Genomic DNA, 14,694 nt, shown 5'->3' on the forward strand with positions numbered 1-14,694 from the left:
CTTTTTTTAAAAGATTTTATTTATTTATTTGACAGACAGAGATCACAAGTAGGCAGAGAGGCAGGCAGAGAGAGAAGAGGAAGCAGGTTCCCCGCTGAGCAGAGAGCCCGATACAGGGCTCGATCCCAGGACCCTGGGATCATGACCTGAGCCGAAGACAGAGGCTTTAACCCACTGAGCCACCCAGGCGCCCCTAGATGATTAGGTTTCTAAGCCATCCCATAAGAATATGCCAACTTATGTAGAAGAATTATAGCTTTACTAAGAGGTGTCTGACTTCACAATTTGGGACAGGATCATGTGTTTTTTTTTTTTTTTTAAGATTTTATTTATTTATTTGACAGAAACCACAAGTAGACGGAGAGGCAGGCAGAGAGAGAGAGAAGAGGAAGCAGGTTCCCCGCTGAGCAGAGAGCCCGATACGGGGCTCGATCCCAGGACCCTGAGATCATGACCTGAGCCGAAGGCAGCGGCTTAACCCACTGAGCCACCCAGGCACCCCAGGATCATGTGTTTTAACAGGGAGAAGTAGATGGAAAAGTTTTCTCTTCAATGTTTGTGAGGGAGTGGCTACCCCAACGCAAATTTTGGAAATGGGTGAAATTTTCCACTGACCTCTGTGTGCACCTCTCTGATCAAACATTCTTCTACTTCCAGGATATGACTAGAATACAATGTGGTTTGTGCTATGATAGTGACATATATGGGTGTCATATGGAGAGTTATGGGCTAGTTCATATGAATGTATGATTGAATATGTGTAACCCATGACCTCTGAGTTAGCTGCATTTAAAAATGAAATGATTGTTAAATAAAATGAATTTAACATTGATATGAATTCAGTTGCAAGCAGGGAATATAATGGAATAAAGGAACTTCAGGTATTGTGGATAAGGTTATATGGGGAGAAGGGAATGACCCACATGGGTGCATTTGCTCCATCTTAAGGACTCTTCCTGGAGACATCTATTACTTTTGTCAAGTGTTTGTTTTCTTCCCTTTGGATCTGAAAACTGGGATTTTACTCTAGTCTTTTTGTCTTCAAGCCTGACCTTTTCCACTTTATAAAATAGTCTCAATTGAAGAGAAGTAAAAAATGTGGCAGATTTCTAGTCAGCATAAGGAAGAACTTTATAAAAGTAACCCCAGGGGTGCCTGGGTGGCTCAGTCAGTTAAGCATCTGCTTTAGGCTCAGATCATGATCCCAGGGTCTTGGGATGGAGCTCCACTCCAGGCTCCCTGCTTGATGGAGGTCTGCTTGTCCTTTTTCCTCTGCCCCCACCTTCCTCTCCTACGTGCTGTCTTCCCTCCTTGTGCTCTTTCCCTAGCCATTGTGCACTCCCTCTCTTTCTCTCAAATCATCATCATCATCATCATCATCATCTCAGAATCTAATGGTATAGTGAGTATCTCGTCATTTCTATTCATCCAAATCCGATACATTGTTGAAATGAAGGATGTTATAGGAGTTATTCTTGAATTGTTTGAGAACCTCTCTAACTCATTAGATTTTATGGATTATAAAATGCAAATATCCTGGATTTTAGTACCCAAAACCTAGTAGGATTTTTATTTTGGATTCACATAGTGGTATTGCTCAAAGAATTTGGCAACAATTTGTTAGACTTTGACCTTGTTTTAACTTATTTTGCAAAATTCTGCAGTTTTCTGCCTATTACAGCCATGATCTCCAATCAATCAAGATTACTGAACAGGACAGATCCAAAAGATCCAAAAGATTTTTATATGAAACAGCATTTATTCAAAGAAGAATGATTAAATGTAGCCAAGGTTCTTCAAGGACTTGTTGGTATATTATTTTATAATTTTGCAATGAAAAAAATGGACTTCTCAACAACTTTCTTTACTTAATGTGTATTAAAGACATTATCACAGATTTAAAAGATACTTTGGCTGAATTATGTTTTTCTTTTATCTCTTTGTTCAAAGACATTCTTCTAGTGGGATTATATATGATGTGGATAATTTCTATTCTTAATTTCTTATTTTTCTTGTGGGAAAATTTTTTATTTTCCTTGCCTCCAATTTCTGGTGCCCAATGTAGCTTTGAAAATCTGTTGTGAATGGATTTCTGTGAAAGGACATTTTTTTTTTCCAGCATAACAGAATTCATTGTTTTTGCACCACACCCAGTGCTCCATGCAATATGTGCCCTCTCTAATACCCACCACCTGGCTCCCCCAACCTCCCACCCCCCGCCCCTTCAAACCCCTCAGATGGTTTTTCAGAGTCCATAGTCTCTCATGGTTCACCTCCCCTTCCAACTTCCCTCAACTCCCTTCTACTCTCCATCTCCCTATGTCCTCCATGCTATTTGTTATGCTCCTCAAATAAATGAAACCATATGATACTTGACTCTCTCTGCTTGACTCATTTCACTCAGCATAATCTCTTCCAGTCCCGTCCATGTTGCTACAGAAGTAGGGTATTCGTCCTTTCTGATGGAGGCATAATACTCCATAGTGTATATGGACCACATCTTCCTTATCCATTCGTCCGTGGAAGGGCATCTTGGTTCTTTCCACAGTTTGGCGACTGTGGCACTGCTGGGTATTTACCCCAAAGATACAGATGTAGTGAAAAGAAAGGACATGTTTTTAAAGGCTGTGAAAGTTCACTTAGATCTTACTTCAGTTCACAATAGTGTTCTCTACTTTTTGTAGATAAAAAAGAACAAAGCAAAGTTAGTAATGTTGACTTGAATTATATGTAGGATGGTTCCTGTCATGAGAGAGGTAACAAATGAACTCCTTTGTGAGTACTCATTTACTAGAAGCCTATGGTTATGGAGACCGAAGGACACACTTTATTGTACTTTATATTGGCTCCAGGCTATGCAGAAGGGTCATCATGGGAATATCCCATTTTTAAATTTATATTTGCTTCTGTTAGAGGGAATCACAGTGGGGGTGGAATGACTGGAAAAGATGAAAACCAAAACCAGAATCAAGCTAAACCAAAACAAAACATTTCAGTCCTGGAAATGTATTTGAGAGAAACCATTTGGCAATAGTGGTGGAACCTTTCTTAAAACATCATCTGTATTTCAGATGAATAGCTGAGAAAGAGATCACGTTTCTACTTTTAGAAAAGAAATAAAATCAGTGAAAAGGGAAGAAAAATAAGGTAGTATATGCCTACATCATATGGCTTTGTATCTTTATTGTGTATATATTGTGTATATTTTTTCAAAGAGTATATTTATTTACTTATTTGCCAGAGAGAGAGAGAGAGAAAGAACACAAGCAGGCAGAGGTGGAGAGAGAAGCAGGCTCCCCACCAAGCAAGGAGCCCTATTTGGGACTCAATCTCAGGACCCTGGGACCATGCCATGATCCAAAGGCAGTGGCCCAGCCGACTGAGCCACCCAGGTGTCCCTATATATATATTTTTTAAACTCATGATTTTTAAAACTAAGTTCTTAATTTTAATTCCAGTATAGTTAGCATACAGTGTTATATTAGTTTCAGGTGTGCAATACAGTGATTCAAGAATTCTATACATTGCGTAGTGCTCATCACATTAAGTGTACTCTTAATCCCCTTCACCTGTTTCACCCATCCTCCCACCCATCTTCCTTCTGATATGCTTTATTTTAAATGAGTACCCTTAGTTAAAGTTATTATTATTTTTTCAATGGGAACATTTTTTACTGGAAGCATATTTCAGAATGCTTCTTATATTTTTATATCATAGAATTACAGTAATTTATTTATACTTTCATTTGAAAAAAATTCAAGCAATATTTTTTCACTTGATATAATTTGAATAATATCTTTTTTTCCAAAGCAAAAATGTGTTTTGAAAAGGAAGGGAATTGTAGGCACTTTGAGTGGCGTGTGGTAGAGTTAAGGATAGGCTGAAAACAGGACAACACAGTAGTCTGAAAGGGGGCATACAGGCCCTGAACAGGCTGTTTGGTTGGGTGTAGAAATGTGCTACATTTCAGAAGGTATACTCTGTCTCTTAATTGAACAGTGTTGGTGGGTTTTATATAAAATTCTCAACATTTATAATACAGTTGACCCTTGAACAACACAAGGATTCAGGGCACTGACACTCCCTCTCCCTTAAAAATTGGCTTATAACTTTTATAGTATTTCCCTCTGTTTAAAAAAAAATTATTGGGTCACTTCGGTTGCTCAGTCAGGTGAGCATCCAACTCTTGATTTCAGCCAGGTCATGATCTCAGGGTCATGAGATAGAGCTCCACATTTGGTACTGCACTGGGCATGGAGCCTGCTTAAGATTTCTCTCTCTCTCCCTCGGAGCTCCCCCACACCTCCCTCTCTCAAAACACAAAAGCAAATAATAAAATATAAATAAATAAAAATTATGTTGTTAATCTAAGAATTATAGTTCATCAACATATAAGAGTTAATTTTAGTTACAGTATGGTTTTAAGTGTATGTCTTTCTCCGCATGTGCATCAGGTGTACAGTGTGCAAAGGCCTTGGTAAAGCACTGATCTTTTTACTTAAACATACACATGAAGATCTTGATTATCTTTGGAATATGTACAGTAACACGCTTATGGATCTAGGGAAGGATTTGCTAGGGTAGTAGAGGTTGATGACCAAAGAGATTCAGATTTTATGGAACTAGGCCAGTGGGCGTTGACAAAGTCTGGGAGGGGAATGGGAAAAGACCCTCAGGGGAATCAGTTGGGAGGGAGCATGGGCCCTACTCTGAGACTCTGATATCCCTTGGAGTTGGAGGCAGGCGTATAGAAAAAAGAACAATTCTATATCCTAGAATCACTGGGATGGAAAGGAGTATTGAAGGGATTGATTCTGGATAAGAGAAACACTATGAAAATATGTACTCATTCTTTCCTTCCTCCCTTCCCTTTTCCCACATATGTACTTGTGATAAAGTTTAATTTATAAATTAGGCACAGTAAGAGGTTAATAATAATAATAATAACTAATGAAACAATTATAACAATTACTATAATAAAAGTTTTGTGATATGGTCTCTCTCTCTCTTCTTCAAAATATCTTATTGTACTCAGTCTTCATTTTGTGTGATGGTAAACTGCCTATCAGTTGAGATGAAGTAAGGTGAATGACCTAGGCATTGTGATGTAGCCTTAGGCTTCTATTTATTTTCTGATGATATGTCAGAAGGAGAATCATCTGTTTCTAGAGTGGATCATGATTATAGGTAACTGAAGCCACAAGATGCAAAACTCTAGGTAAGGGGGTACTACTGTAATACTTCCTAATTATTTTTGTTTTAGTTTCCATGGGTGCCATGGGAAATATCTGGATATTTTTTGGGGGTGGAATCTTATGTTCTCTTGCCTACAAATACATAAGAAAATGGGTAAAATCTAAGTGGGAAGGTTTTTGCCTTGATAGTAACACATGTTTCTGTGGACTATAAATTTATTTATTTTTTAACAGACTAAGTTACATATAGGTGATACATGTTTCTTACTGCTGATCTTTGTGGGCCTTTGATAAATACTTAATTGTGAATAAGTTAATACAAATTTAAGTAATAAGTTTAAGTAATAAATTTAAGTAATAAGTTAATACAAATTAATACAAATGGAGATTTGGGTAATAGTTTTTATGGCCAACTTGTTAATTTGAATATGTAATAATAAATATGCCACATGTGGTCATTTGAGATATTTGTGTATTCTTATGCAAAAATATCACTGGTTTTAAAATTAATGTTAATGCAATAAAGATGACTTGTCATTTTTTCTTTTTTTGTCTTGCCCAAATATCAATCCCTTCTCTCCTTTTATAACTATGCCAATTTAGTTTATTTTCTGTATAGGAAAGTAAATTGTCCCCTAATTTCTTTTTCAATCAAAACTCTCAAACAGTCCCCCAAACAAACAGAGATGTATAGCATCTTCCAAAGTCCTACTTGCCTCCTCATCTGAGTCATTATTAACAAAAACAAGCAAAATATGAATGGTAGCTGTCTCAGTGCTATGATTTCTTGGAAGTTAGAGGACTTGCATGCCATAAGATATGTTGCATCAACTTGGCCATTCATTTATACTTAAAAATCCTGAACAAATGCAAACCCACCCTGGGTTATTATTTTAGTCATGAACATACCAACGTAGATTAATTTGTTAGAGGATTTAAGTCCAGACTGTATGACCAGAGAACAGATAGGGAAGGAATTGTTTATTTCTCTGTTAGTGGATTTGTCACCCTGATGTTCTGAGGGCTACAGCCAATATCAGGAGGAGGTGCTGCATACAGATCTCATGCACTCTATGATTTTCATTAGTGCTTCCCTTTAGAAGGTATTTTTCTTTACTAATCAATATCTTTTCATTTTTGTGCACAGGCAGCATGTCAGCTGAAACACCAGTCACACTGAATATTGATCCTCAGGATCTGCAGGTCCAAACATTTACTGTAGAGAAGCTACTGGAGCCACTCATAATCCAGGTATGAAGACCATGGAAATAACAATATGTAACTTCAGAAGAACTAAAAAATGGGAAAAGTAGATCATGAACCAAGGAAAGATTTGATATTTGTAGAGGGAATATGGCATCTAAAATTGCTTTTAAAAAATACCGTTAAAATACAAAAAATATATATTTAGTAATAGTAATGCATTTTGGAAAGTCCCTCCTATTCTCTTTCGAAAGCAATAGCTGTGGGGTGCCTGGGTGGCTCAGTCAGTTCAGTGTCCCATTCTTGATTTTGGCTTAGGTCGTGATCATGGGGTTGTGAGATTGAATCCTGTGGGGGTGTGAGCTCAGCATGGAGTCTTCTTGTCTCTCTCCCTATCCCTTCTTATGTGCACACACTCTCTCTCAAATAAATAAAATCTTAAAAAAGTAAAAGCAACAGCCATAAAAATATGTACATATAGCTTTCAAAGTAACTTTATATAAAATCTCTTATTTTATAGTCATGAAAACTGAGGCAGGCAGCATGGTTAAAACCACCCTTATTATATAGATGAGGGGATTGAACCTAGAGAATTTCTGTGACTTGTCCCAAGGCACATGGGGCTCATTTGTCAAATAGGAAACTATTTTTAAAATAACAAAATGTGTGAGAAAAGCAGCTATTTAAGAAATTGTATGATAAAGTCAGTAATTCTTTCACAATATACATCATGATTCGTAGGCTTATTGTATAAGTCCAGATTTTATTTATTGGAGTTCTTAAAGCAGAGCATGAAAAAACTTATACTATACTGTAGATTTAAAATTTTTGTCCTTACCCCAAAATTTATGAGGGAACTTCCCTTAGGCTTATCACAAATTGTGCCTCCTACAACAAATTATCCCTTTTCTTTTCTTTTTTTAAATTTAAGTATAATTAACATACAGTGTTATATTAGTTTTAGGTATACATGGATTCAACAATTCTGTGTATTTCTCAGTGCTCAAGATAAGTGTACTCTTAGTTCCCTTTATCTGTTTCACCCATCCCTCCCATGTTCCCTTTGGCAACCACCAGTTTATACTCTGCATTTATGTCTTTTTTTGTGTGTGTGTGTTTGTTCATTCATTTGTTCTGTTTCTTAAGTTCCACATTTAAGTGAAATCATATGGTACTCGTCTTTCTCTGACTGACATGTTTTACTTAGTGTTAAACCCTCTAAGGCCATCCATGTTGTTGCAAATGGCAGGACTTCATTCTTTTTTAATGGCCGAGTAATATTACATCATATATGTATACCACCTCTTCTTTATTCATACATCTGATGATGGACACTTGGGCCATTTCCACAACTTGGATAATGCAGATAATGTTTCAATAAATATGGGAGTGTATATATATATTTAATTACTGTTTTTGTATTTTTTGGTAAATATTTAGTAGTGGAATTATTGGATCATATGGTAGTCCTATTTTTAATTTTTTGAGGAACTTCCATACTGTTTTCCAGTGGCTGCACCAGTTTACATTCCTACCAACAGTGCATGATTCTTTTTCTCTACATTCTTGCCAACACTTGTTTTTTGTGTTTTTGATTTTAGCCGTTCTGACCAGTGTGAAGTGATATTCCACTGTGGTTTTGATTTGTATTTCTCTGATGCTGAGTGATGTTGAGCACTTTTTTAATGTATCACCAAGTTTTCTGGTGAAATTTTTAAATAAATTCTCACAAGTCATTTAAGATTTTGTTCCTATGCAGTTACCAGTTGTGAATAGGAAAATGGCCTTCATTTTGGTGACAGCTCATAAAAGCTAGTACACTTATATGACTTCTTATTTGTTCTGTAACAGTAGAACATTAGAGTTGCTCACTTAAGACTTGCTAATCAGGAGATCCTCCAAGATGGTGGAGGAGTAGGGGATCCTAGTTTTGTGTGGTTCCTGGAAACCAGTTAGATAGTTATCAAATTATTCTTTAAACCTACAAAATCAACAAGATATCTTAGAAAAGAATGCTACAATTCTACAAATAGAAAAGCAACCACTTTTTGCAAGATAGGAGGTGAGGAGACTTGAATCCGAGGCAATACATTGGAAGATAAACCTTTAGGAGAGGAAGCCTCTGTAAGCTGTTTACCAGAAAGTGTTATAAGCAGCAGAGCACAAAATTGGAACTTTTAGAAGTTTACCTGAACGGTGCTTAGGAGGTGAAGCAGGCGGAATCCCAGGTGGGACAGCTTGGTCTCAGGAACCCCAGGCTCACAGATAGAATGAGGGTGCCTGAGTGTAGCAGAGTTCCCAGGCATTGGAGTGGGGAAGCCAGTTGCAAACAGTGATACCAGGCTCTGGCTTACTGCTTGATGTTGCCATAAACTGAGAACCACTGCCTAGTTGGTCTAATGCTCTCTGAGCAAGGGTGCAGCAAGAGACAGAACCGCAGAGAGATCCCCCACCCTATCCTGGAACTAACTGGGGAGCATGAGTGCCACGGAGTCCATAAAGTTTGGAGATTCGAATTAGGGTGGAGTGCCTGAGATAAAAATGCTCGGTTACAGGCTGGGCAAACATAGAGTGTGGATGGAAACTGAGGAGACAAGTGTAAGTGACCACTTTTCTGTGAGGGTGCACTGAAGAGTGGGGGACACGAACTTTCAGCTCCTGGGCTAGAGATGGGGGGACAGACGGTTATTTTCAACCACCCCTAACAGCTCTGGAGCCCACTTACATTGAGCCTGGCCCCTCAAGGGAGTTGTAGTTCCACTGGGGCAAAGATACCTAAGATTCAGTTAAAAGGCCTCTCCCCCAAAGACCAGCAGGAACTTCTGGCAAATACCAAGTTTACTAATGGTACAGAACTGAAAACTCTGGCTCCTGGGGAAAGAAGTATATAGCATTTGTGGGTTTTTTCTTATTATTCTTTAGTCCTTCAGTTTTATATTTATTATCCTTTTCAGCTGTTTTCTTATTTTATCAATTATTTTTTAAGTCTTTTTAAATTTTCACTATGGTTTATATATGTATATATATATTTCATTTTTGGCTTCCCTTCATTTTATTCAACTTTACTTTTGTATATATATAAGTTTTTCTTTCTGACCTATTTTGGGAGACCTGTTCTAGTTTCTTCTAACACAGAGACCAAAATACACCCAGAATCTAGTTTACTGTTCTGTTTGGTTCAACTTCTTATCTGATTTTATTCCCATTTCATTTTTATTTTTCCCCCTTTTCTTTTCTGTTTGGTTTCTGTTCTCTTCTGATTAGTGTAGTGTATAATTTTCTGGTATAGTTATTATTCTTTAGTCCCTTCAGTTTTATATTTTATTATTCTTTTCAACTATTTTCTTACCAATTTTTTTAAGTCTTTTTAAATTTTCATTTTACACTTACAGTTCATATATATATACATTTCATTGCATTCAGCTACATTTTTGTATATTTATATAAGGTTTTCTTTCTTGCCTATATTGGGATCTAGTTTCTTCTAACAAACAGGATAGAGATGCAGTTAATTGTTCTGTTCTGTTCTACTTGTTTGATTTTATTCTCAGTTTTTTTTCTTTTTTGTTTCTGTTCTTTTCTGATTTGTATAATATATATTTTTCTGGTGTCATTGTTATGTTTGTATTTTCCATCACTTTCATCAATTCTTTTCTGGATATAACGACAAGATGGAAGAACTCACCCCCCCAAAAGAGAACAAAAGGCAGAAATCACAGCTAGGGATCTAATAAATAGGGATATAAGTAAGATGTTGGAACTAGAATTCAAAACTTTATCTTTAAATGATTGTAAAGATAATAGCTGGGCTTGAAAAAAGCATAGAGGTCAGTAGAGAATCCCTTCATGGAGAAATAAAACAACTAAAATCTGGTTGAAATAAAAAATGCTATTTCTGAGATGTAATAATAAAGGCTCTAACTGTTAGGATAAATGAAGCAGAGCTTAGAGTCAGTGATATAGAAGATAAAATGATGGAAAATAAGGACGCTGAGGAAAAGAACGATAAACAACTAATGGATCATGAAGGGAGGATTCAAGAGATCAGCAATACCATAAAGCGAAACAATATTAGAATACTTGGGGTCCCAGAGGAAGAGGTAAAAAAGAGAGAAAGGGGCAGAAGGATTAACAAAACAATTTATAGCTGAGAACTTCCCTAATCTGGGGAAGGAAACAGGCATTCAAGTCCAGGAGGTACAAGGAACTCTTCTTAAAATCAATAAAAATAGGCCAACATCTAGACATATAATTGTGAAGCTTGCAAATTTCAGAAATAAAGAAAAAATCCTGAAAACAGCTCAGGGACAAGAGGTCTTTAACCTACAAGGTAGAAACATAAGGCTAGCAGCAGACATGACCACAGAGACTTGACAGGTCAGAAAGTACTGGCATGATATATTAAATGTGCTAAATGGGAAAAATATGCAGCCAAGAATACTTTATCCAGCAAGGCAGACACATGAAAAATGTTCATCATCACTAGCCATCAGGGAGATTAAAATTAAAACCACATTGAGATACCACCTTATATCAGTTAGAATGGCCCAAATTAGCAAGACAGGAAAAAACATGTGTTGGAGAGGATGTGGAGAAAGGGAAACCCTCTTACACCGTTGATGGGAATGCAAGTTGGTGCAGCCACTTTGGAAAACAGTGTGGAGATTCCTCAAGAAATTAAAAATAAAACTTCCCTATGACCCTGCAATACTGGGTTTTGACCCCAAAGATACAGATGTAGTGAAAAGAAGGGCCATCTGTACCCCAATGTTTATAGCAGCAATGGCACAGTTGCCAAACTGTGGAAAAAACCAAGATGCCCTTCAATGGACAAATGGATAAGGAAGATGTAGTCCATATACACTATGGAGTATTATGCCTCCATCAGAAAGGATGAATACCCAACTTTTGTAGCAACATGGACGGGACTGGAAGAGATTATGCTGAGTGAAATGAGTCAAGCAGAGAGAGTCAATTATCATATGGTTTCATTTATTTGTGGAGCATAACAAATAGCATGGAGGACAAGGGGAGATGGAGAGTAGAAGGCAGTTGAGGGAAGTTGGAAGGGGAGGTGAATCATGAGAGACTATGGACTCTGAAAAACCATCTGAGGGGTTTGAAGGGGGAGGGGGTGGGAGGTTGGGGGAACTAGGTGGTGGGTATTAGAGAGGGCACGTATTGCATGGAGCACTGGGTGTGGTGCAAAAACAATGAATACTGTTATGCTGAAAAGAAATAAAAAATTAAAAAAAAAAAAGAATGGAAGGAGGGATGAAGAGCTTCCATGACAAACAGAAACTGAAAGAATTTGTGATCACTAAACTAGCCCTGCAAGATATATAAAAGGGGATGCTTTAAGTAAAAAGAGAGTCCAAAGGTAACAAAGACCAGAAAGGAACAGAACAATATACAGAAACAGTGACTTTACAGGTAATACAAAAGCACAAAATTCATATCTTTCAATAATTACCCTGAATGTAAATGGACTAATGTTCCAGTCAGAAGACATAGGGTATCAAATTGGATTGAAAAACCCCAAGACCCATTGATATGCTATCTACAAAAGACTCATTTTAGACCCAAAGACACCTCCAGATTTAAAGTGAGGGGGTGGAAAACCATTTATCATGTTAATGGACATCAGAAGAAATCTGGGGTGGCAATCCCTCTATCAGAAATATTATATTCTAGGGGGAGGAGTCAAGATGTGGAGAAGTAGCAGGCTGAGATGACACCAGGTAGCAGAAGATCAGCTAGATAGCTTATCAAACCATTGCAAACACCTACAAATCCAACAGGGGACTGAAGAGAAGAAGAGCAACAATTCTAGAAACAGAAAATCAACCACTTTCTCTAAGGTAGGACCAGTGGAGAAGTGAATCCAAAGTGAAGGGAAGATAGATCGCAGTGGGAGGAATTGGATCCCGGCAAGTGGCAGAACAACCGAGCACAAAATCAGGACTTTTAAAAGTCTGCTCTACTGAGGGACATCACTCCAGAGGCTAAACCGGGATGAAGCCCACATGGGGTCATTGTGGCCCCAGGTCCTGCAGGGTCATGGAAGCATCAGGGATGTCTGAGTATTGCAAAGCTCTCAGGTATTAGAGCGGGAAAGCCGGCTACAGAGACAAACCCGAGGAGTGAGCTCTCAACTCAGGGTTATCTTGAACCATAATCTGTGGCACAGGCCACTGGTCTGTGAGTAGAGTCCCCACAAGATCTGGGGAGACACCCCCTGGAAGAGCACAAGGATCTGCAGGGTTCGGAGACTCCAGGCGGAGCTGTGTGCCAAAGACAGAGATGCTTGGTCACAGGTTGGGTGAGCTTGGAGCGAGGCTGGAGGCCAGGGAGATGGGAGTGATTGAGCATTTTTTTTCTGAGGGTGCACTGAGGAGTAGGGCCCTGAGCTATCGGCTCCTCCAGGCTGGAGATTGGGAGGACACTATTTTCATTCCTGTCCTCCGGAACTCTACAGAAAGCATTCAGGGAACAAAAGCTCCTGAAAGTGAACCTGAGCAGATTACTTAGCCTGGCCCCTGGTAAGGGTGGTGCAATTCTGCCTCGCACAAAGACACTTGAGAATACGACAACAGGCCCCTCCCTCAGAAGATTGACAAGAAATCCAGCCAAGACCAAGTGCACTTACCAAGGAGAACAGTGGAATTCCAAGGAGAAAAGCATGGAATTCATGGCTTTCTCCCCATGATTCTTTAGTCTTGCAGTTAATTAATTTAATTTTATTTTTTTTCTTCTAAAATTTTTTTAACTTTTACCTTTTCCTCTTTTAATGCTTTTAGTTTATCTTAACAATACCTTTCATAAAAAATAATCATCTTTTTGAACCTTCATTATTATAGTCATATTTTATCCTTCATTGTATCTAACTTTATTTTTTGTATAGACATAGGGTTTTTTCTTCTAAAATATTTGGGGTACGACTTCTTCTAATAGATCAAAATATATCCTAAATCTAGCTCTGGGCTTGTTCTAGTCTCCAGCCCAAGCAAATTCTCTCCACTTTCTTTTTTTTTATTCTCCCAACCAACTTACTTTATCAACTCTTTTTTTAGAAATTAAAAAAAAATGTTTTTCATCTTTATAGGCATATTCCATCCCTTCATTGTGTTTACCCTTATATATGTTTATCATTCTTTAAAATTTTGGGAGGTAGTTTCTTCTAAGAGACCAAAATACTCCCCAAATTAAGTAGGTGACCCTGTTCTAGTCACCAGTCTAATATATATATATATATTTTACATATATATATGTAAAGTATATATATATATATATATATATACACATGTATATATATACATGTATATGTATTATATACACAATATATATAATACATATATACATATTATATATATTGTATATATATATATATATATTGTTTTTCTTTTTTATATTTTTCTTTATTTGTTTTCTTTAAAATTTTTTTTTTCTGAACTTCTTTTTATCCCCTTTCTCGCCCCAATGATTTGGGGTCTTTTCTGATTTGGTTAAAGCACATTTTCCTGGGGTTTTGCCACCCTTTCAATATTTTATTTGCTCCTTCATATACTCTTATCCGGACAAAATGACAAGCCAGAAAAACTCACCAAAAAAAAGAAGAACAAGAGGCAATACCGAAGGCTTAGGGACCTAATCAATACAGACATTGGTAATATGTCAGATATAGAGTTCAGAATGACGATTCTCAAGGTTCTAGCCTGGCTCGAAAAAGGCATGGAAGATATTAGAGAAACCCTCTCGAGAGATATAAAAGCCCTTTCTGGAGAAATAAAAGAACTAAAATCTAACCAAGTTGAAATAAAAAAAGCTATTAATGAGGTGCAATAAAAAATGGAGGCGCTACTGCTAGGAAAATGAGGCAGAAGAAAGAATTAGTGATATAGAAGACCAAATGACACAGAATAAAGAAGCTGAGCAAAAGAGGGACAAATAGCAATTGGACCACGAGGGGAGAATTCAAGAGATAAGTGACACCATAAGACAACACAACATTAGAATAATTGGGATTCCAGAAGAAGAAGAAAGAGAGAGGGGAGCAGAAGGTATATTGGAGAGAATTATTGTAGAGAATTTCCTTAATATGGCAAAGGGAACAAGCATCAAAATCCTGGAGATGCAGAGAACCCCCCTCAAAATCAATAAGAATAGGGCCACACCCTGTCATCTAATAGTCTTAGCGACAAAGAGAAAATCCTGAAAGCAGCCCGGAAAAAAAAGTCTGTAACATACAATGGTAAAAATATGAGATTGGCAGCAGACTTATCTACAGAGACCTGGC

The 14,694-nt window shown here is 37.5% G+C and overlaps 1 protein-coding gene across 3 annotated transcripts in view; it reads left to right on the top strand.

Annotated features, from left to right (window-relative positions):
• CTNNA3 (catenin alpha 3) overlaps positions 1-14,694 on the top strand; it is a 1,821,555-nt gene that overhangs the window by 45,973 nt on the left and 1,760,888 nt on the right. For all 3 annotated transcript variants that reach the window (XM_045069885.1, XM_045069887.1, XM_045069886.1), the window contains exon 2: positions 6,343-6,446. In XM_045069885.1, coding sequence (XP_044925820.1) covers positions 6,348-6,446 — 99 coding nt within the window. In that variant the 5' untranslated portion in view covers positions 6,343-6,347. The remainder of the gene's footprint in view (positions 1-6,342; positions 6,447-14,694) is intronic.

This window comes from Mustela putorius, unplaced genomic scaffold, assembly GCF_011764305.1.
Source record: "Mustela putorius furo isolate JIRA1106 unplaced genomic scaffold, ASM1176430v1.1 tig00003949_pilon_pilon_pilon, whole genome shotgun sequence".
NCBI classification, from domain to species: Eukaryota; Metazoa; Chordata; class Mammalia; order Carnivora; family Mustelidae; genus Mustela; species Mustela putorius.